The 23,096-nt window shown below is 46.9% G+C and overlaps 1 protein-coding gene across 2 annotated transcripts in view; it reads right to left on the bottom strand.

Annotated features, from left to right (window-relative positions):
• MYOF (myoferlin) overlaps nucleotides 1-20,297 on the bottom strand; it is a 99,471-nt gene extending 79,174 nt beyond the window's left edge. For both annotated transcript variants that reach the window (XM_079976530.1, XM_079976531.1), the window contains exons 1-3: nucleotides 20,111-20,297; nucleotides 11,609-11,664; nucleotides 9,944-10,035 (exon numbers count right to left, since the gene is read on the bottom strand). In XM_079976530.1, the coding sequence (XP_079832656.1) occupies nucleotides 9,944-10,035; nucleotides 11,609-11,664; nucleotides 20,111-20,198 (236 nt within the window). In that variant the 5' untranslated portion in view covers nucleotides 20,199-20,297. The remainder of the gene's footprint in view (nucleotides 1-9,943; nucleotides 10,036-11,608; nucleotides 11,665-20,110) is intronic.
• Nucleotides 20,298-23,096: the final 2,799 nt, after the last annotated feature.

Below are 23,096 nucleotides of genomic sequence, written 5' to 3'. Positions count from 1 at the left end.
ACTTCAAAAAAAAAAAAAATCCCACGAATACTCCCTCCACCCTGGGTTTCTCTGCAAGGAATTTCCTCGACTTGTGTTGCTTTGGCACAAATGCAGGTTGAACTTCACCAGGACGTTTTTCTGTACCAGCCCCACCGGAATGAGAACATTTTGGTAGATTTTGCTCAGAGAGAGCAAGTAAAACAAGAACTATGACAGACCACGAGGAAAAGATATTCCCCCAATCTCAACATTCATGTAGCACAGACGTGGGGAATTTTTTCAGAGCCCGAGGGCCACATTCCCTTCTGTATGGCCTATAAAGGGCCAAACGCTAGTAGTATGCAGGGCCCTGAGGCAAAAGCACGTGAGGTGAAAAAATTCAGGGCACGAAGCAGGGCTAGTGAGAGGAGTTGCCTGAGGAGATTTATGAGGACCAGATAGAGAAGTCTGGGCCTGAAGTTCTCCACCTCAGTGTAGCACTTCTAGCAAGTCAATTTAATGCAGGGCACAACACATTCTTCTTTTTTAAAAGAGGTTTACTGCTGCAAGAAGAGAGAGAGAAAAGTGTTGTGTGAGAGGCCTAAGTGGGCAGGGAGAAGCTACTTATTTCCAAGAAGTTTTCTTTGTTTGCTCATTATTTTTACTTAGCATGACAAGCTGGAAGCCAACTCCCTACTCATAAATAAGAGAACCAATATTTGTAATGATCAGCACTGGATCATCATGTGAAACACAAACAGAACAAGTGGGTAGCTGCAAACATGCCCTTCGTCTAGAAATGGATATATCTGGTCTAGGGGGGGGGGAAGAATCACCTGGAATCCGAGCACGGATGCTTGACTGAACCTGTTCGAGAGTACAGATAAGGATCTATCCTATTTTTGTGATCTCATAAGCATTCTATTATAGTCAGGAGACCTGCGCCTGAGTTTCTCTCACCAGAAAACATACCTCAAGAATTCCATGAGATTTGAAGTACAGTGTACTTTCTTAGTACACATAATTGGGATTGGCCCTATCATTAGGCAAACTGAGGCAGCTATCCTGTGGATAGTGGAGGCCAGCCTGGTTGAAGTAAGATTCGACTGAATGGTGTTGGGGATATCACCATGTCCTTCACCGCAGACAGCAGAATGTCTTGGACTGGCCCTAGTTATCCAGGTACATGAGAAGCTCTAGAGTTTTATTGCCCTGCTGGTTTTTCAGTGTCCCATGAATTTTGTATATTCAGAATATTCAGAACTGAATGCAGGTTTAATTTTACCTCATTCTTCCTATCAGGTTAACAGCACAATTCTATGCACATGTACTCAGTAGTAAATCCTTCTGTGGTCCACGAGGCCTACTCCCTAATAAGTGTGTTTACGACTGGAGCCTAAGGTTAAAATATCATACAGACTTACCGTATTTTTCACCCCATAGGACGCACCGCCCTATAGGACGCACCTAGTTTTTTGGGGGAGGAAATAAAGAAAAAAATTTATTTCCCCCCCAGGCACGGGGCTGGCGCAGGGGAAGCCCAAGCTTCCCCTGACCCCAGCCCCCAAAAGAGCCTGCTATCCGCAAGCCTAGGGAGCCGCGCCGGTCTCCCCAGGATTGCGGACAGCTGTGCGAAGCCTGGGCGCGCTGAGGCTTCCCAATGCAGGCAGCTCTGCGCAACCCTCCGGAGCCCGGCGCAGCTTGGCACCGGGCTCCGGAGGGTCGCGCAGAGCTGCGCGGAGCCCGGGAGCGCAGGCAGCTCTGCGCGACCCTTCGGAGGCCGGCGCGGCTTGGCGCCGGGCTCCGGAGGGTTGCGCACAGCTGTGCGGACCCCGGGAGGGCAGGCAGCTCTGTGCAACCCTCCGGAGGCCGGCGCGGCTTGGCACCGGGCTCCGGAGAGTCGCGCAGAGCTGCACGGAGCCTGGGAGCGCAGGCAGCTCTGCGCAACCCTCCAGAGGCCAGCGTGGCTTGGCACCGGGCTCCGGAGGGTTGCGCAGAGCTTCCTGATGCCTGGAGAGCGACAGCCTCTCGCTCCCCGGGCTTCAGCGAAAGCCTGTATTCGCCCCATAGGACGCACCCACATTTCCCCTTCATTTTTGGAGGGGAAAAAGTGCGTCCTATAGGGCGAAAAATACGGTACCTCTCATACAGGCTCTTACTTCTAAATAGACATGTAAGGAATTACACTGTAAACGTATCATTATTATCTCAATCTGTTACCAGATAGTAAAAGCTCTAAGTAATTGGGAATTGCCTTTTTCTTTCAGAAAGTAGAAATTTTGTAATTTGATTCCCTAGCAGCAAAAGCATATGCAATTTGCTTAAAATGTGTTGCAAAGTAAGTGAAAGAAAGAATTGTTTGCAGGAAGTGCTTTTTTTAAATAAACATTGCTTGGTGAACTTTTAATCATTTCCTAGGAACAATATTTTTACCCATGTGTCAGAGCCACCCTGGGTCCCAGCTCACAAGAGACCAAAGTCCAGTCCAAGTTATATACAAAAGGTTTTATTGAAGATCATTGTCGTCATTACATCCAAACTCCGTGGCTCCACATCTGTTACCCTTAGATGTTAGAAGTCCCCTCTGAGTCCGTCCCTCCCCTGCACCAATTTAAGAGGCTTGTGCTGCTCCACCTTTTCCTCTCCTTCCTTTTCCGCAGGGTCTTCCTCCCCCCCTGTGTTCCCTCTTTCCGGGACTCCCCAGAGGCTGAGTCTTCTCCTGCCTGCTGCCCCCTCCTTCGTGCTTTAGCACCAGGCTCCTCCCCAGAGCTCTCCCCACTTCCGCGCGCCTCCACATTTGAACTTGGCGCGCGTACGTTGCTCCTGACCTTCCTTTCAACAGCCACACTGCTCCCGGTACTGCTTTCCGCCCCTTCCGGCAGGACGTCTTGCCCCGATCTCCTTCCCCCCTCTGCTCCTTGTTCTGTTCCTCCCGACACACTGGTAACTCCACCCTCTTCACTCCGTTCCGGTGGAGAAGCAGGTCTCGATCTCCAACTCCCACTGGCGGTTCCCCCTACGTTTCCCTGCTCCTGACTGCTTCCCCCTTGGGCTCCCCTTGGCTTGACCAGGGGGGCTCCCTTTTGGGAATCCTCCGATTCACTGGACGGACTCATGGACCATCTCGGGTCATTGTCGTCCTCTTCCTCGTCAGGCTGGAATCCTTCTCCCTCACTCTCGGTCTCCTCCCTCCTCTGCGCCTCTCTCCCTGAACCCCTGACATCCATCCCCCCCTCGAAGCCCCCCCTTCCCCCCTCCCCCCCATCGGGTGCGGGTTGTGGGAACTGCAGCTCCTCGGAGGTAGATGCAGGATACAGTTCGGCTACGTCCATGACCTCTGCTGGCAGCTCGGTGTACGTGTGTTCGAATTCGGGTTCTTCACCCAAAATGTTCGCAGTTCCCTCTTCCATTGCTACTTCGTCTGGTGCTGCCGGCCAAGGCCCCTTCAGCCATTTCTTGCGCCAGGCTTCCTCTGGTTGCTCATCCCACCAATAAGAGGGCTCTGTGTCCACCCCCGAACACGATCCCCTGGGCGAGTTTGAGTTCGGCGTTCTTTCCTCGGCTGAAGAAAAGCCGTGGAAAGTGCTGCCTGAACATGTGGGGGTAAAGAGCCAGTCATCGAAGTACTCGGCTGGCATGGGTCTATGTGGGAAAAGGGCATGGAACTCGTCCTTTAAAAGAGGTTCGTCTAAAGCGTAGTCCGGCACCCACCCACTGGCACTGACTGGTGCACCCTCTCTGACTAGAAAGTATTCTATTCCCTCTTCCCCCCATCTCGAGTCCAGGATCTCTGTGACCTCGTTGAGTGGTTCGACCCTAGGCGATCCCTCCCTCCTAGGTGACTCTGTGCGTGGCTGCGGTACTGTTTCAGACTCCTGAAACCTGTGCGGGGCCTTGTAGGGAGTGAGCACCGACCTATGAAAAACCGGGTGGACTCTGGAACCTTCGGGGAGGGCCAGTCGAAAAGCCACGGGGTTGATCTTAGCCTCCACCTGGTATGGTCCTAGCTGCCTGTGCCCTAGCTTCTTCTTGGCCAACGACTTGGTTGGCATCGCCTGGGCCGCTAACCACACCCAGTCCCCCACCTGGATGTCCTCTCCCACTCTTCTGCCTTTGTCTGCCTGCACCTTATATGCTTGTTTGGCTAGCTCCAAATGTCTCCGCAGCTCCTCGTGCACCTCTTGTAGTTCTGCAGCAAACTGGTCGGCCTCTTGCGGCTCCCCCTCTCTTGGTGCTACGAACCCCGGGAAGGTCCTGGGATGACGTCCATTGTTCGCGAAGAACGGCGTCACCCCCGTCGACGCATGCTTCGTGTTGTTGTAGGCAAACTCCGCCATCGGTAGGTAGTCCACCCAAGCTGTGGGTCGCTGATTTGCATAACATCTCAGGTACTGCTGCATGATCGCGTTGACCCTCTCGGCCTGGCCGTTGGTTTGTGGATGTCTTGCCGACGCTAGGTTGATCTTGACGCGCAGGATACCTAGGAGCTTCTGCCAAAAATTGGAAATAAACTGGCGCCCCCTGTCGGACAGGATGGCCCGCGGCAGCCCATGCGCCCGGAACACGTGGTCGATGAAGAGCTTGGCGGTCTGTTCCGCCGTCGCCACCTTCGCGCAGGGAATGAAGTGCGCCATCTTGGTGAACAAGTCCACCACCACCAGTACCGCCGTCTTGCCTCTGGAACTGGGCAGGTCAGTGACGAAGTCCAGCGCCACCCTCTCCCACGGTTGCTGTGGTGTTTCCAGTGGTTCCAGCAAGCCCGCCGGCTTCTGGTGTACTGGCTTGGACCTCTGACAAGTGTCACATCTGGCGACGTACTCCGCTACTTCTCCTCGCATCTGGGGCCACCAAAAGTCCCTGGCCACCAGTTCTATTGTCTTCTCCCTGCCGAAATGGCCCGCACTGGGAGCGTCGTGCAACTGCTGCAGAACCTTTGCTCGGAGCTCGTCGCTCGGCACGTAGAGGGCACCCTTGTGAGTTAACAGTCCGTCGCGTAACTGGAACTCATCGTCTCTCAGCGAACCCCTACGCAGCTCCTCTATTTTGGATTGTGCAAACTGATCTACCTGCAACGCGCGTCGCACTGCGTCCAGGTCGACAGCGATGGCAGCGCACGCCCACGCCTGCGGTGCAAAAATGTGCCTGGCTGCTATTGGCGCCGCTTCCTCAAGATATTGCGGTTTCCTGGAGAGCGCATCGGCTATAACGTTGGAGTCCCCTGGGACGTACTCTATCCTGAAGTCGAAATCCGCGAAGAACTCTGCCCAGCGCATGTGTCTTTGGCTCTGGAGTTTCGCCGTGCGCCAATACTCTAAATTCTTGTGATCCGTGCGGACCTGCACTGTGTGCTTGGCTCCAATGAGGAAATGTCGCCACGCTTTGAACGCTGCGTGAATGGCTAACAGCTCCCTGTCCCATATGGTGTAGTTTTGCTCCGCTTTGCTGAGCTTTCTGGAGTAAAAGGCACCGGGTCTCCAGTTTCCATGTGGATCTTCTTGCAGGAGTACGGCTCCAACCGCTCTGTCTGACGCGTCGGTCTCTACTCGTATGGGCTTGCCTGGATTCACGTGCAGCAGCTGCTCCTCGGAGGCGAAAAGGCTTTTAAGCTTCTGAAAAGAGCGCTCCGCCTGTTCCGTCCACACGAACCTCTTTTTCTTGGAACTGAGAGTGTCCGTGATCGCTGCCGTCTCCTTTGCAAAACCTCTGATGAATTTGCGGTAGAAGTTGGCGAAGCCGATGAATCTTTGGACTTCCTTCCGATTGCGAGGGCTCTTCCAGTCCAACACCGCGCGGACCTTGGCGCTGTCCATGGCCAGCCCCTTGTCGGACAGCTTGTAGCCTAGGAAATCCACGTCCGTCACATCAAACTGGCACTTCTCTAACTTGGCGTAGAGCTTGTTCTCCCGTAGTCTCTGCAGGACTTCCTTTACGTCCTTCTCATGGGCCTCCTCCGTTTCCGAAAAGATCAGGATGTCGTCGAGGAAACACACGCATTTCTTGTATAGAAGTCCCGCCAGCACGTGATGCATAAATGCTTGAAAGACGTGAGATCCATTTTGGAGACCAAATGGCATCACTCTGTATTCGTACGTGCCCAGAGGCGTGAACATGGCCGTCTTCCACTCATCGCCCTCCCGGATGCGTATGAGGTTATACGCTCCACGCAGATCCAATTTGGTGAAGATCTTCCCCTTCCTTACGGTTGCCAGGAGATCATCTATCTTGGGCATGGGGAAGGCCTTGGGTTTGGTCTTACTGTTTATGAATCGATAGTCCACAATGAGTCTTTTTTGGGGCGTGTCCTTTTTCTTTACAAAGAAAACAGGACTGCCCCCCACCGCTTTCGATTCTCGGATGAATCCGCGCTTCAAATTGTGCTCTATGAACTCCCTGAGTTCTTGCATCTCGTCCTCAGACATGGAATACAGCTTTGCAGTCGGCAACTGCGCCCCTGGCACCAGGTCGATGGCACAATCATAAGGCCTGTGGGGCGGCAACTGGTCAGCTTCCTTCTCGCAGAAAACCTCCAGGAACCCCTCGTACTTGCGGGGTACTGCCTGCACCATGCCAAGTTGCAACTGCTGCTCAGCTCCCTCCTCCTGGCTGGACTGGATGCAATGTTGAGCACAGTACGATGAGCAAAAGGTGATCTGCCGTTGGTACCACGCTACAGCAGGACTGTGTCTCTCCAGCCAACTCATGCCTAATACTATAGGCGTGTCTGAAAGGCGGGTGACATTGAAGCTGATGACTTCTCGATGATTTCCAATCCTCATCACCATGGGAGGCGTCTGTTGCACAACTTGTCCTCCTAGCAATTTCCTGCCATCCACCGTGACTACGTTCAGAGGTGTTGTCGCTGGCAGAAGCGCTATGCGATGCTGCTTGACAAAGTGCGTCCCCACAAAATCTGCGTTGCTCCCAGAATCAATCGTGATGGGGACTTCCAGGGTGGTTCCATTCGGCAACTGAAGTGTTGCAGTGAGCTGCACCGCTGGCTTGGGTGGTAAAGGGTCTGTGCGTTGCAAAAGCGCTGGGGACTGCTCTACAGATTCGCCTGGCTGAGCCCCAGCAGCTCTGCTTCCAGCCAGGCACTGTCGTTTCCCTGAGGTTGCTCTGCTTGCATCATTTCTGCTGCAACAGTTGCTAAAGCTGCAGTGTGTTTCTGCAGCCTCTGGGGACACTCTTTCGCCATGTGCTGTGCACTGTCGCAAATGTAACACTTCCTGGTCCCTCTAGGAGGCTGTGCCTTTACTGCACCGGAAGCTGGGGCTCTGGCTGTTGCTTGAGCCTTAGCACCACCAAGTTCCATGGGCTCCTCCCCCTGCCTTCCCAGTGGCGAAGGATGTGACTGACTGAACTCCCTGGGGATGAAAGAAGACGTCCTCGTTGGTGGACGCACCTGACGTTCTTCCTCAGTGTGCCAAGGACGTCCCTCGTGCCTTATCCCAATCGCCAAAGCCCTCTGCACAAGCTCCTCCAGGGTCTGGGGTCTGTCTCCCCTGGCAAGTTCATCCTTAATGGGACCGCTGAGCCCCTCCCAGAACAAATCCCTCACAGGTGCACAATCCTTCTCCCAGCTTAGCGCAGTCAGTAAAGCAAAAAATCTGGAATGGTACTGACGCACAGTGGCTTTGCCTTGCCGCAATCCAAAAATTTCCCTGCGTGCAAGATCCACATCTACAGTTGACTGGAAGCAGGCATCCATTGCTTTAATGAATTCATCTGCATCGCGGCGGGCAGGGCCATCTTCACGCCACAAATTGCGCAACCAGTCTCTGGCCGGCCCATGCAAGTGAGAAACAATAAACCCCACTCTCTCCTCCTCATCTTTAAAGTCATGACGAAGCAAGTGCAATGCATACAAAACGTCTGCTCTGAAACTGGGGTAGTGCTTCAGGTTCCCATCGAAGTGGGTGACTAGGCTGCCCCCCCTCCGTCCAAGTCCAATCCCTTCTGATCTGGACCCTGGGAACCCTTCCCTGCTTGCACGTTCCCACCTGGTTTGCAGGTCCTGGCAGCGCTTCTCCATTTCGTCATGCTTCTTCTGAGACGCAAGGACTGCAGCAGTGAGTTCGGAAACTGTAGTTCGCAGAGCTGTCAACTGCTCCTCCGCACTCATGGCTGTCACCGTTCGTGAGCTTTGCAAAAAAAATTTTTGCGTTCTTTGGAGGGGACTTACTGTCAGAGCCACCCTGGGTCCCAGCTCACAAGAGACCAAAGTCCAGTCCAAGTTATATACAAAAGGTTTTATTGAAGATCATTGTCGTCATTACATCCAAACTCCGTGGCTCCACATCTGTTACCCTTAGATGTTAGAAGTCCCCTCTGAGTCCGTCCCTCCCCTGCACCAATTTAAGAGGCTTGTGCTGCTCCACCTTTTCCTCTCCTTCCTTTTCCGCAGGGTCTTCCTGCCCCCCTGTGTTCCCTCTTTCCGGGACTCCCCAGAGGCTGAGTCTTCTCCTGCCTGCTGCCCCCTCCTTCGTGCTTTAGCACCAGGCTCCTCCCCAGAGCTCTCCCCACTTCCGCGCGCCTCCACATTTGAACTTGGCGCGCGTACGTTGCTCCTGACCTTCCTTTCAACAGCCACACTGCTCCCGGTACTGCTTTCCGCCCCTTCCGGCAGGACGTCTTGCCCCGATCTCCTTCCCCCCTCTGCTCCTTGTTCTGTTCCTCCCGACACACTGGTAACTCCACCCTCTTCACTCCGTTCCGGTGGAGAAGCAGGTCTCGATCTCCAACTCCCACTGGCGGTTCCCCCTACGTTTCCCTGCTCCTGACTGCTTCCCCCTTGGGCTCCCCTTGGCTTGACCAGGGGGGCTCCCTTTTGGGAATCCTCCGATTCACTGGACGGACTCATGGACCATCTCGGGTCATTGTCGTCCTCTTCCTCGTCAGGCTGGAATCCTTCTCCCTCACTCTCGGTCTCCTCCCTCCTCTGCGCCTCTCTCCCTGAACCCCTGACACCATGAATCAGAAAGAAAACTGTACAATATGTAAAAGTTCTAAAAGAACTTTGCTTTCCCTTTCTGACATCCTGAAATGAAAGGGTGTGTCCATAAGGACTAGATCCAACTGTCTCACACACCTACGCTGGCATTCAGAGATAAAAATCACAAGCATAAACACATCTGTGACGCCTCCAGCATTATCTCCATGCATATCTCCACAACAATGGGAAAATATAGTGAAACACACTTTGCAAAGGTAGCTGTCTGTGGCTGTAGTCCTCCACACAATTTGGCTATTTAACATCCCACTGGAGTATATTCATAAGATGTATGCCCTGGGCTACTCTGATTGGATACCTTGGACACAGCTGCAGTCGTGACCCAAAACTTACAGAAGAAAGCTACTCATTGCAGTTTCTCATCCCTCTTCCAGATCTTTTCAATGGGCATTATACAGGCTAACCAACCCCTCTTGCCACACACTGACAAGCTTCATGCCTTTTGCAAAGCATTATAATTAGAACAGCTACTCCACCCACAACTTCAAAACTCACTTCTTCAAAATCTTTCCTGAACAAGCCTCATTTCCTGGGCACTTCTCAGTTACAGATTAACTCTCTCCTGAACGCACCCATCCTTCCTATACTTTCTTGAGGCCACCTTTCAGCATCACTGTTGCCTTGCGACATTATATTGTAAGCCCTCCAGTATGGGCTCCATCACTGTTACATTGGGTGCAACACCCAACGTATTGTCGGGATGCTGAATAAGAAAACGTTATGTTTACAGAGATCTTGTCTTCCCATAGTTCAGAAATACGGCTGAAAGGTTAGCTGAAGTACAAGGCAGAAGAGCCAACAGTAAATGACCCAGTAAGATGTCTGAAGCCCTTTAAATTTAGCAAATCTAACCATACACATGTGCTGCAAAATTAGAGCAATTAGTTTTTAAAAGACACCTTTTGCACGAAGCAAATTGCACTGAAAAAGAAATATACCCCTCCCCTTCAAAATTTCAAAAAGTCAACATACTTGTTTTGCCCTATAGTTTCGAAATCTTTCACAATAATCTGCAGGACTGATGAAATATCCAGAGCGATGCCTTTCAAATCAAACTCAAGAATCTGCGCAAAAAAAATTAGAATAACCCTTAGAAGTTGAAACAACAACACAACCATGCAATGAACAGGCAATAAAAAAAGATTTAAGGAATCAACATTTTTCATCAGTAACACAATTAAATAGATAAGTGCAGACTATATTTGCATGTAGTTATCTAGGTTGAAAATGCCTGTAGAACTCCAGGCCAGTTCAGACAATATCAAATGTGTAACTGCTATATGTTCAGGGGGGGTATACAAATGTACATCCATGTGCGCAATGGGATAATCTACCAAAGGTTAGTCATGACTATGTCCCATTGAAAGGGATGCATAGTGAATGAAATGGAACCAGCTTCCAAGTAGATGTGCACAAGATTGGGCTACACTATGGCATGACTAAGAAAGCCCCACTGATTTATCTATTATTAGCTCTGAGTCTAACTGACCTTTGCTAAACTGTCCCAGTATGCTGGAGTTTTGCAATCTATCTAATATTTATAAAGTGGAAGGTGACAGGAAGGTGACAAGAACCAGCTGCAGAGGAATACACACAAGCTTGTGTTGCCCTGCCCTACCATGCATCCAAAGTATGTTGGTTTTTTTTTTTTTAAAAAAAGCAACCAAACAGACTGGAAAAGACTTAAAATAATCCTCTGCTGGCACCTTGACATCTAATGTTGAGCAAGGTCTTAAGGTTCATATATGGCATTACAATATGTGTAGTTTGGGGTTCAGCAAGCAGAAATCAAGATATTAGACTAGGTTTTAAATAATAATAATAATAATAATAATAATAATAATAATAATAATTTATTTATACGCCACCCATCTGGCTGGGTTTCCCCAGCCACTCTGGCTGGCTCCGAACAGAAAATTTACAGCACAATAAACCGTCAAACATTACAATCTTCCCTAAACAGGGCTGCCTTCAGATGTCTTCTAAAAGTCAGATAGTTGTTTATTTCCTTGACATCTGATAGGAGGGCGTTCCACAGGGTGGGCGCCACTAATGAGAAGACCCTCTGCCTGGTTCCCTGTAACCTCACTTCTCGCAGGGAGGGAACCACCAGAAGGCCCTCGGAGCTGGACCTCAGTGTCTTGGCTGAACGATGGGGGTAGAGACACTCCTTCAGGTATACTGGGCTGAGGCCATTTAGGGCTTTAAAGGTCAGCACCAACACTTTGAATTGTGCTCAGAAACATACTGGGAGGTCTTTGTGTAGGTCTTTAGAGATGCAGACAATGCAGTGGATGATCTGGGAACACCAAATGCTCCAACATTAATGGAGCTAAGCAGTTGCGATCTTGATCCATGATGGAAGCTCACTTGGAATCCCATGAAACAAGACATAGATAGAATGCACAAGGACTTCTCCCACTAAAGTGAAATATGGAAACTGTGTACCAGATATTGGACATCTCCCCTTAGCAGGAACTGTGGAAGTTTTGTTTCTGGATACAGAGAATCACAGGACCAGTCGGTTGTGACATGTGATTTCTTGTTCCATAATGTCATGCAACAGAGAATAGGGCTGAACTTTGTCACACATGCTATGCCTTATCACATACAACAGAACCAATAAAAAAAAGTCACCTCATTCCAAACAGGGTTGAGTTCACTATCAATTTTCTTTGTTTTCTTTTTTTCATCTGGAAATAAACAAAAGTGTGCTTACTGATTGGAAGATATATAAAACAGCAATCACAATATATTAAAATAATATATTTTTTTAATGCAAGAGGGCTGACTTGATTTATTTGGTTGCTGGCCATGGTAGCTAATCTATACAGAATATTTTGTGCTTGTGTACATAATAAACCTGCCTCCCAATAAAGTTGTTTTGGCCTAACTATATTGCCAGCTCCCCCCACACCTTTCAAAACAGATATTTTCTGTTAGTGTACATTCTGCTGTGTCTGTGGTGAAGCCGCTGTTTAAGACACACCTTGATTTAACCTCATTCACCACAAACAATGGTGCAGCAGAGTGTTGTAGGAGGACAATAGCTCAGCAACAGAGCATCTGCCTTGCAGGCAAAAGGCCTTGGGTTCAGCCTCTGACATCTCAGATAGGCTGGGAGAGACTCCTGGCCCCAAACCCTGGAGAGCTGCTGTCAATCAGCGTAGAGACAACACTGAGATAGATTGACCAATGGTCTGAGTTGATATAAGGCTGTTTTTTAATGACTGCGACCGAGTGATCCAGTAACTGCTTTACTTTCAGGAATTGTTGAACTATAACTCCCACCTTCCTGAGCACCAGCCACACTGGCTGAGGCAGCTGGGAATCTGAGACCAGCAACAACTGGAGGGGCACAGGTTCCCCATCCCTTCATTACAGTGTTCATAATCTCTGAACCTTTAATGGATCATGTTGAATTAAGGCTAACACGGGTCTCAGAGAGTAAGACCCACTGAACATAGTGGGGCTGACTTCCAAGTCGGCATGAACAAGATTGCACTGTGTGTTGAGGAGGAACACAAATCAACAAGTTCCCCCTTCCCTTCTCTGTCTAACACTGAGTCAGTCAGCTCTAATGTACTCCCGATAGTTCTCTGCTGGATATATGGGGGAAGTGATGACAATTAGCCCTTGTGCAGGGAGTGGGGAACTGACTCAGATTCCTGTAACAGGAATCATTTTAGAAAGACTATGCAGGACAATGACTCAGACCAGACCACAAAAACTGTAAATTTGCAACTCGTACAGGAAAATATCTACCACAATGCTATAAGTCTAAACTGAATTATATTGTAGCTCATAGTGCTTTAACATATATTTAGTAATATCAGGCATTGGTCCAAACTAATTGTTTCATGTAGAAGAAATGAATGGAAAAAGCGGCAGTAGCCAAGGATGCAATTTTCCTTTGGCAAGGACAGGGGCTTATTATGTAGGGCAGCTAAGGGACATGGCGATACAGAATTCTTTGTTATCGTCTTTATAATTCAGGGTTGGGGGTGCTGTGGCCCTCCATATATTGGTAGATTTCAGCTCTGGTCAGCCTCAGCCAGCATGATAAATGGCCATTGCTTTAAATACACTTGTGGGGTGGGGGGAGGCTACAACACTTTGCTGGCAGAAGAAAAATGGGGCACGTGGCTTTGAATAGGGATTATTATTGTTATTATTTATACCCTGCACATCTGTCTAGGTTTCCCCAGCCACTCTGGGTGACTTACAACATATCTAAAAACATAATAAAAGCATCAAACATTAAAAAACCTCCCAATTCAAGGCTGCCTTTAGATGTCTTCTAAAAGTTGTATAATTCTTTATTTCCTTGACATCTGAGGGGAGGGTGTTCCACAGGGAAGGTGCCACTACCAAGGAAGCCCTCTGCCTGGTTTCCTGTAACTTCACTCCTCGCAATGAGGGAACCAGAAGAAGACCCTCAAAGGAGGACCTCAATGTCCAGGCTGAATAATGGGGGTGGAGACACTCCTTCAGGTATATTGGGCCGAGGCCGTTTAGGGCTTTAAAGGTCAGCACCAACACTTTGAAATGTACTCGGAAACATACTGGAAGCCAGTGAAGATCCTTTAGGTCTTGGTGGCCACTCCCAGTTAACAGTCTAGCTGCCGCATTCTGGATTAGTTGTAGTTTCCGAGTCACCTTCAAAGGTAGCCCCACGTAGAGTGCATTTCAGTAGTCCAAGTAGGAGATAACCAGGGCATGCACCACTCTGGCAAGACAGTCTGCAGGCATGTAAGGTCTCAGCCTGCGTACCAGATGGAGCTGGTAGACAGCTGCCCTGGACACAGAATTGACCTGCACCTCCATGGACATATTTGGTTTAACTCAGTATATGTTCCTATATGCTTCCTATATTCCTATTGCCATTATCACCTGGCAGTCAGAAGGGCAAGCAGGACCTTCAACAGAACCTTAACCAATGTGAAGTGTGTCTTTTCAGTATTGCACTCAGTCCATCACGACCCCCTGCAGGATTCTCTAGTCCATTCCCCCTACCAGTTTTTCTGGTTTTGCCCCTGTCAGTCAGTTAGCATTCCAAGGCTATTGCTCAGTGGTTATTGGGTAGTTTTGGAGATTCAACCTTCCCCTACCCAGACGAAATGTTGTGCTGCACCAACACTCATGTCTTAATATCAGAATTATTATTACATATTTATTTATACCCCACATTCTTCCCTGATGGGATTCAAGGCAGTTTACAGATAAAAACAAGAATTTCTAAAGACATAGAAAAAACAGAAATAGATGGAATTGTGATGATACTGTTTCTAAATATTCTGCTGATCAACCTATCCCCCTGCTTGCTGCTGGTGGGATATTCTCCTGGTTCCCAAATATCTCTCCTTTGCTTGTTCTTGAATTCCTTCTACTCACACTTACGTTTGGCTCTGATCCTGTAAATACCACCCACATCCCAGGCCCTTAGAGGCTCTAGAATTACTGCATCTTTGGACTACTTTGCTGCTTTCCCTCTCTATTGAAGCTATTCACTTAACATTTTCAAGAAGAAAATGACATTTGGTGAAGAAACATAAGGATATACCTTTGCCCTTTTATCTAAACTTCTTCTCCAACAATCTGATTCAAATTTCCATGTGGAAAGTCAGTAATCTGCCTGGTCCACCATGAGCCCAGAAGGCCTTAAAGTCTCTCATTCTGTGACTTTATGCATATGGTTCAACTTCATTAAGGCTGTGGGCTTGAAGAACGCTGAAAAACCCATAAACATGCCAACACATTTTTGGTGACTGTATTTTAAGTATCCTAACTTCAGCTACAGAATTGTAGAGGAAGACAAATAATATAAAACCTGCATATCTATCTTTCATTGCATTCAACCAGGGTGAAAAAGACACAATTAAATATAACAACCGAATCACTGCCTCAAAATGTTTTTTATATAAACTATATTAGAGCATGCAAGGGAAAGTTCAAGTAGAAGAGAGGAAGACATGATTCAAAGGCTTTAAAATGAACTTTAAAAAAAAAGTAAAATCCTGCCCTCAGGAAATCAGGCCTTCCTACATATATTTATCTACTGAAGAAATCGGGGAATTGCGTGGCATGTTCATTTGACACAGGAAGTTGGCTGGGCTGTGGTCCTACCATCATTCCCCACAGACCATTCCCCAGGGCTACGCATTGGTAAAACTAAGGAACAAGCGGTCTCTCAAAGAAAGACGTCAGCAATTACCGTATTTTTCGCCCTATAGGACACACTTTTTCCCCTCCAAAAATGAAGGGGAAATGTGTGTGCATCCTATGGGGCGAATGCAGGCTTTCGCTGAAGCCTGGAGAGCGAGGGGGTCGGTGCGCACTGACCCCTCTCGCTCTCCAGGCTTCAGGAAGCTATCCGCTAGCCATGGGAGACCCAGCTCTCCCAGGGCTAGCGGAGAGCTTGCCTGCACCCAGAAGCTTGGGGCGCACTGAGCTCCGCACGCCCCAAGCTTCGGGATTAGCGCAACGCTCCGCTAGCCGTGGGAGAGTCGCGTGGCTCTCCCACGGCTAGCGGAGACCTTGCCGGCACCCAGAAGCTTGGGGCGCGCTGAGCTCCGCACGCCCCAAGCTTCGGGATTAGCGCAACGCTCCGCTAGCCGTGGGAGAGTCGCGTGGCTCTCCCACGGCTAGCGGAGACCTTGCCGGCACCCAGAAGCTTGGGGCGCGCTGAGCTCCGCACGCCCCAAGCTTCGGGATTAGCGCAACGCTCCGCTAGCCGTGGGAGAGTCGCGTGGCTCTCCCACGGCTAGCGGAGACCTTGCCGGCACCCAGAAGCTTGGGGCGCGCTGAGCTCCGCACGCCCCAAGCTTCGGGATTAGTGCAGCGCTCCGCTAGCCGTGGGAGAGCCTTGCGGCTTTCCCAAGGCTAGCGGAGACCTTGCCGGCACCCAGAAGCTTGGGGCGCGCTGAACTCCGCATGCCCCAAACTTCGGGATTAGCGCAGAGCACCTGGGGGGGGGAAATAATTTTTTCCCTTTATTTCCCCCCCAAAAAAACTAGGTGCGTCCTATGGGCCGGTGCGTCCTATGGGGCGAAAAATACGGTATTTAGTTTTGCATTGTGGAACTTCTGTGAATCTTCAAAAAAAAAACCAGGGGTCATAGGAACCAGTCCTCATAGCCGTGCCCCCCAACAACTACATTCTTTCTAGGTTTAAAGAGTAAAAATGAAGTTGTGACTAATACAGACAATCACGGCTTCAATATCAAGCTGCTTTGTCTCTCTTACTCGCTCACACACCAACTTCAACATTCAGCCTTATGAGTTCTGGTGGGCTCCAATGCTTGCTCGCTATTTTGTGACCCTTTGGCTGTCCGTAATGAAGGGATTTTGGATTTTAAAATAAACCAAAAGGTGGCGGCTTAACCCTTAGCCATGCACGATAATATAACATACGTCTTTCCCTGCTTAGTTCGTTTGGTAGATTTGTATGTGAGAGAAAAAACTTATTTGGCATGGAGAGGATTTGCACATGGTGCCTCAAGAGATGACCTTGATGGAAGAAGTGGAGGCTCTGCTACACTACTGCTAGGAAGGTAATTTAAAAATGAAATATTATGTACTGGACAGGGGCCCTTTTAGAGGTCAAATTCTATCTTTTGCTGCAGATTCAGCTATAGGACATTTGCATTGTATGTAGAAGGTCTAAGGATCAATCTCAGGCATCTGCAGGTAGGGCTGGGAAGGTCCCCCGCCTGAAACCCTGGAGAGCTGACACCAGTCAGTGTGGTCATTACTAGGTAAAGGTGAAAAAAGGTAAAGGACCCCTGGACAGTTATGCCCAGTCAAAGACGACTATGGGGTTGTGGTGCTCATCTCTACTTTCAGGCCAAGGGAGGCGGCATTTGTCCACAGACAGCTTTCCAGGTCATGTGGCCAGCATGACTAAACCACTTCTGGTGCAACGGAACACCGTGATGGAAACCAGAGTGCATAGAAACACCGTTTACCTTCCCACAGCAGCTGTACCTATTTATCTACTTGCACTGGCGTGCTTTCGAACTGCTAGGTTGGCAGGAGCTGAGACAGAGCAATGGGAGCTCACTCCGTCACAGGGATTCGAACCACCAACCTTCTGATTGGCAAACCCAAGAGGCTCAGTGCTTTAGGCCACAGCGCGACCCACATCCATTACTAATCCAGATAGACCAATGGTCTGACTCAGTATGGGGTATGCCCCACGGAGAGCCTCAAGGTCCATAAATAACAACACCCTAGTGGTCCCAGGCCCTAAGGAAGTTAGATTGGCTTCAACCAGAGCCAGGGCCTTTTCAACTCTGGCTCCTGCCTGGTGGAACGCTCTGCCTCATGAGACCAGGGCCCTGCAGGATCTGATTTCTTTCCGCAGGGCCTGTAAGACAGAGTTGTTCCGCCTGGCCTTTGGCTTTGAACCAATTTGATTCCCTCCCTCCCGCTCTTTCTTTTTTCTTTTCCTTCTCCTCTTGCGATGAGGCTACATTCTAATATTTTAATGTTCCAATATTTTAATGTTGTATTTTATTTTTGTTTTTAAGTTGTAATCATTCATCTTGTTTTTATTATTGCTTGTAAGCCGCTCTGAGCCCGGCCTTGGCTGGGGAGGGCGGGGTATAAATAAAAAATTATTATTATTATTATTATTATTATTATTATTATTATTATTATCTTTATGTTCCTGTGTATTTATTTTTACCTGTTTTTAGGCAGGCCAACAGGCAGACAGAGAGAATTAGACTGGGACAGAGAGGATGTCTTTAATCCTTACCCCATGTGGTTTTTATCACCTAACACACCCTACACCCCTCCCAGCCCTGCCACCAAGGTAAGCTACTTTTTGTACTGATAACGTGCAATATATCATTTGACCCCATCCTACGATTAAGCTACCCATACACTGCCTCGTGCAAAAATGCAGCCAGCTAAGTTTTTGGTTTTTTTAAAAGGTAAATACACCTTGAGCAAGCTCAAATATGGACTGTGTAAACCATGAATGAATCATAAAAAAATCATGAATGTCATATATCAGCCTTTGGCTTTTTCACAAAGCGATATATCGGAAAAACCAAGGTAGGTCTGCAAAAGTGTAGTTTAGGGGATGTAATCCTATGCTGCAGATCTACTGGTTGAGAACTTGTGGGGTTCAGCGGAAGTTGAGAACTTGTGGGGTTCAGCGGAAGTCCAGGGGGATGCCAGATGCAATGCACCAGGACACACACACTGGCGGAACACCCTTGATATGCTGGTGGAATAGCCGGGGGAGAGATGTGGGTGGGTTGTGGGAAGAACAGGGGAGGAGCACATTCCACATCCTATACTACATCAGTCCTTAGTCACACCCGCATAGATGGCACAACTTTGCCCTAGCCCCAGGCCTAACACCAATAAGTTCCCTTCTATTGCTTTCAAAGAGCTTTTAGAAATAACTGAACAGCAGTAGTACATCTTAAGTCCCATGGTAATGTGAATAGAAGGCTTGCTCTGTCAGTTTGTAACTACTGCATTTATTCACCCATAAATTCCTGTTTCACAAGCCACCGTTTGAGTTTTATGCAAAGGCAGAACAGAAGGACTGCGCTGAATATCCTAAAATATGGCAAGCAGACCAGGCTTCCTCAACCTCGGCCCTCCAGATGTTCTGAGACTACAATTCCCATCATCCCTGACCGCTGGTCCTGCTAGCTAGGGATCATGGGAGTTGTAGGCCAAAAGCAGCTGGAGGGCCGAGTTTGAGGAAGCCTGAAGTAGACAGAAACCTTTTTTTTTTTAAAAAAAAAAAACCAACCCAACTAGGAGTAGAGGAAACTATGGTTCACACCTTTCCACAATGCCATTCAAATATTCCAGTAATAAGTTGTTCAAGTGTTACGGTACAAACCAACTTCCTTATTGCACTGTATTTCCTTATTTAAATAATCTCAGTCTATTGTAAACTCAGTATCCTGCAGTTATTTGCATCCAGAAAAACCTACTTTTCAGTTCAGCACAGGCATCCAAGAATAATATATCTAAACTTCAGGCCACTGTCCTGTTCAATTAGGGCAGCTATACGTCCGGAGTTTCCCGAACATTACAGTGGTACCTCTGGTTACGTACTTAATTCGTTCCAGAGGTCCGTTCTTAACCTGAAACTGTTCTTAACCTGAAGCACCACTTTAGCTAATGGGGCCTCCCACTGCTGCTGCACCGCCGCCGCACGATTTCTGTTCTCATCCTGAAGCAAAGTTCTTAACCTGAAGTAATATTTCTGGGTTAGAAGAGTCTGTAACCTGAAGCGTATGTAACCTGAAGTGTATGTAACCCGAGGTACCACTGTACAGGGATTCCAAAGGCAGACATCAGGGGGAATTTCCGAAAGGTGGTGCTTTGTCCTGGATCTTAGGCAAGTCAATCAAAAAAAGCTCAACAACTTCTTTCAGGGTGTCCTGGTTTTTACTTTTTGAAACATGGCAACCCTAGATTAATGTATATGATGAGCTATAAGGCAAACGGCTCTATATGACCTTAACATAACAGCATTACAACCATCTACTTATGGGCATAGGAAGTAGCACAAACTGAAATTCGCCACAAAGTTTACACCAAAGGAAAGTGGAATAAATCTGTCAGTTTCACACTTACGGACAAATGCAAATGAGCTTCCTTTTTTCTCTCCCTCATCTTTTATTGCTTTGCACAAAGTCTGAAAAGCAAAAAGCCTCCAAGGAGGGGGAAGGAGTCTAACAACATAGATGATTAATGTTCGAAATGTTTTAAAATCTATTTTAAGGCAAACAGGAAAAGAAATCCGTGTTTCCATTAAAAAGAAGATGTGAACTAAACACTCAAAATCACTATTTGCTGTTGCAAAAAAAGTAATTTCTTAAGGTGAAATTCACTTATACATTAATCCAAACTAAAAAGGGGCTCTATCTATGTTTGGGTGTAGATGTAACAAGCCTATACAGAAGTTTAGAAAGAGCTGCTCCACAAAATGCCACCCTACTTCTTAAAAAAAAACTTGTGTTGTACAAAAGTTACTACTTTCTTCAGAAAGAAGTATGTCATTTGCAAATTACCAGAACTGTTACACTTTTTATCATGGCATCTTGGCACATTGAAAAACATCCTTGCTTAAAATAATCTTTCACAAGTTAGCTTTCCTTACCTTTAAAAATAACGGACACGATAGGATCTGGTTTTCCAAATTTATGTCTAGGGATATTGGAAGCAGATTCCACAATTACCCGAAGCATAGTTTTCAGTGTTTTTTAAACTGCAGCCGTTTTCGAAGAAATGTGTACTTCAGACTCTCTGCAGCCTCCAGTCTGAAGTGCCAGCAGGAGGAGGCTGGAAATGCCTCTGTTACAGTAAAGTGCAGCTGATGGGTGGATCTATGACGAGTTTAGTTACTAAAGGCTAAGGGGGGGGGGAGAGATTTGTGTAAACTGACTCCCTGTGGTATTAGAGAGAGTTAGTTACTAAAGGCTAAGTAGGGGGAGGGTTTGTGTAAGCTGACACCCACCATTCCTGTGGTATTAGAAAAAACTGGTACCAACTTGTGAATTCTGGCAGTGCAAAGTAAGGAATTTGCTAAGTATGGTGGTTGATAAAGAGGTGTGAATCTTTTTGCATATGAATTAAAGTCGGGAAAGAAATATGAATGTAACGCACAGAACTCCCCCCCCCTCGTTTTGCTATTGATGTGAAAAGTTAATATAACTTTTGCAATAAAACATAGCAATGTTCTCCCTTTTGAAACGAACTTCTTTCCACATGCCATCAGCCGGTATACTCCTGTCAATTTTTTGTTTCTTTTTCATTCAGGACTTCAATCAATCAAAACAGCCTTATATTGCCCCCTTCTGGAGGGATCAAAAATAACCTGTGAAATAAATTTGTAATGTTATGTACAGTACATATATTTTCACCAATCAGTATATTAGGAAAGAAAGCAAAAAAAGAACATTCTTTTTTAAAAAGAAATCTGATTTTAATTTATAACAAATAAACATTTCAGCAAAAAAGGAAACAATTCTTATATATAAATATTCAACTTCCACCCCCTCTTTCTGTGGTTCCATAAATGTGTTCTTTCTTTTTTCCTGCATATCCAAATTAACTCTATTCCTTTTCTCATCCATTTCCTATATGTTTTAGAAACTGCAAGTTTTTACAATAATCTTGCTAATGTCTTACTTTGCAATTTGTAATTCAACAAACGATTTCCATTCCTTATTCAAAGTTTGTTATCTTGATTTCTTATTCTTCTGGTAAGTTTTGCCATTTCTGCATATTCCATTAGCTTCTGTAACCATTCTTCTTTTGTTGGGACTTCTTACTCCTTCATTTTTGGGCAAATATCATTCTTGCAATGGTAGTTGTATACATAAATAAATTTATTTATTGTTTAGGTAATTCTGATCTCAAAATCCCTAAGAAAAAAGCTTCTGATTTTTTAAACAAATGTTATCTTAAACATCTTTTTCAATTCATTATAAATCATTTCCTAGTAAACTTTAACCTTAATACAAGACCACTACATTTTTGCCAGTCTACTAGGTGTTATTTACCATCTATATAACATGTTCATATAATTTTTTCTTAAACCATAACATGTTATAAAGTTTATATCCATTTTCCACAATTGTTCCCATGCCTGCATTTCTTTGTTATGACCCATATCTGTTGCATAATGTATCATTGAAGATTTCACTTGTTCATCTTTTGTCTCCCATTCAAATAACATCTTACACATTCTAGACATCACTTTAACATTACAATCTAGCAGGCCTCTCTCTTTAATTAGTCATCTTTAATTAGTCATCACTTGAGAATCAAAAGAGCCATGGCAGGTAGGCCACTAGAATAAATGGCATTTTAAAGTCCATTGACTTGTGCAAGATAAGTACAGCCAATTTATCCCTCCATGTTCTTGCATGCCATGATGTCAGAATTCCACGCACACTAACAACAGAGATAGAGATTAAATTATAGTTTTATAATAATAATCAGGATAAAGGCTTTTCTTAAGGGTCTTACTTACCAGTGCCAGGATGTCTCCAACGAATGTTCCCATCCCCAAAGAATGTTTTTTTTGTTTTTTGTTTTTTGCAAGGCAACAAATAGCCTTTTTTGATGCTGATACAAATAGCCTTTTTTGATGCTGATACATAGCCTGATACAAATAGCCTTTTTTGATGCTGATACATAGAAGACACAGCAAGTTTGTTTTCTCCTGCTCCAAAGTCTAGGACCTGAACCAATGCATCCACATTATAAGAAAGGAGATTCTGACTAAACATCAAGAAAAAGTTTCTGACAGTAAGAGCTGTTTGACAGTGGAACGGACTCCCTCGGAAGGTGGTGAACTCTTTCTTTGGAGGTTTTTAAGCAGAGGTTGGATTTAACTGACATTCCTGCATCCCAAGGGGTTAGACCTTCAGAGTTCCTTCCAGCTCTACAATTCTATGATTCTACTGTTAATAGATGGGCAAAGCACTATCAAAAACTGTACTCGTTGGAAAAAATGGTCTCCAAGGCTGGATCTAGACAGGTCAAAGAAGCGATTCAGTTAAACACATTGTAAACTTATATAGACGGGAACACGGGTGGCGCTGTGGTCTAAACCACTGACCCTCTTGGGCTTGCCGATCAGGAGGTCGGCGGTTCGAATCCCTTTGGTCCCAGCTCCTGCCAGCCTAGCAGTTCAAAAGCACTCTAAAAAGTAGATAAATAGGTACCGCTCTGGTGGGAAGGTAAACGGCATTTCCATGTGCTGCTCTGGTTTCGGTGTTCCGTCGCGGCAGAAGCGGCTTAGACATGCTGGCCACATGACCCGGAAAAACTGTCTGCAGAGCGGACAAACGCTGGCTTCCTCGGCCTGTAAAGTAAGATGAGCGCCGCAGCCCCAGAGTTGTTCACAACTGGACTTAACTGTCAGCGGTCCTTTACCTTTACCTTAACTTATACATATAGAGAAAGATGGGACTCCACAGCACCATCTAGTGTCACAGTGTTATTCATATACAGTGCATATAAAACACATTTTCTTTACCAATCTATCTGAGTCCCAACACAGATTCTGCCTGTCTTGGAAGAGCTGGATTTCCCTCCTTCCCTTGACAAGCTGAAGTTTGTCATCAACTCTCAGG

Source organism: Podarcis cretensis (assembly GCF_951804945.1).
Source record: "Podarcis cretensis genome assembly, chromosome: 5".
Taxonomy (NCBI): Eukaryota; Metazoa; Chordata; class Lepidosauria; order Squamata; family Lacertidae; genus Podarcis; species Podarcis cretensis.
The sequence above is the reverse complement of the archived record's forward strand: the minus strand, read 5'-3'. Positions and strand labels throughout refer to the sequence as shown.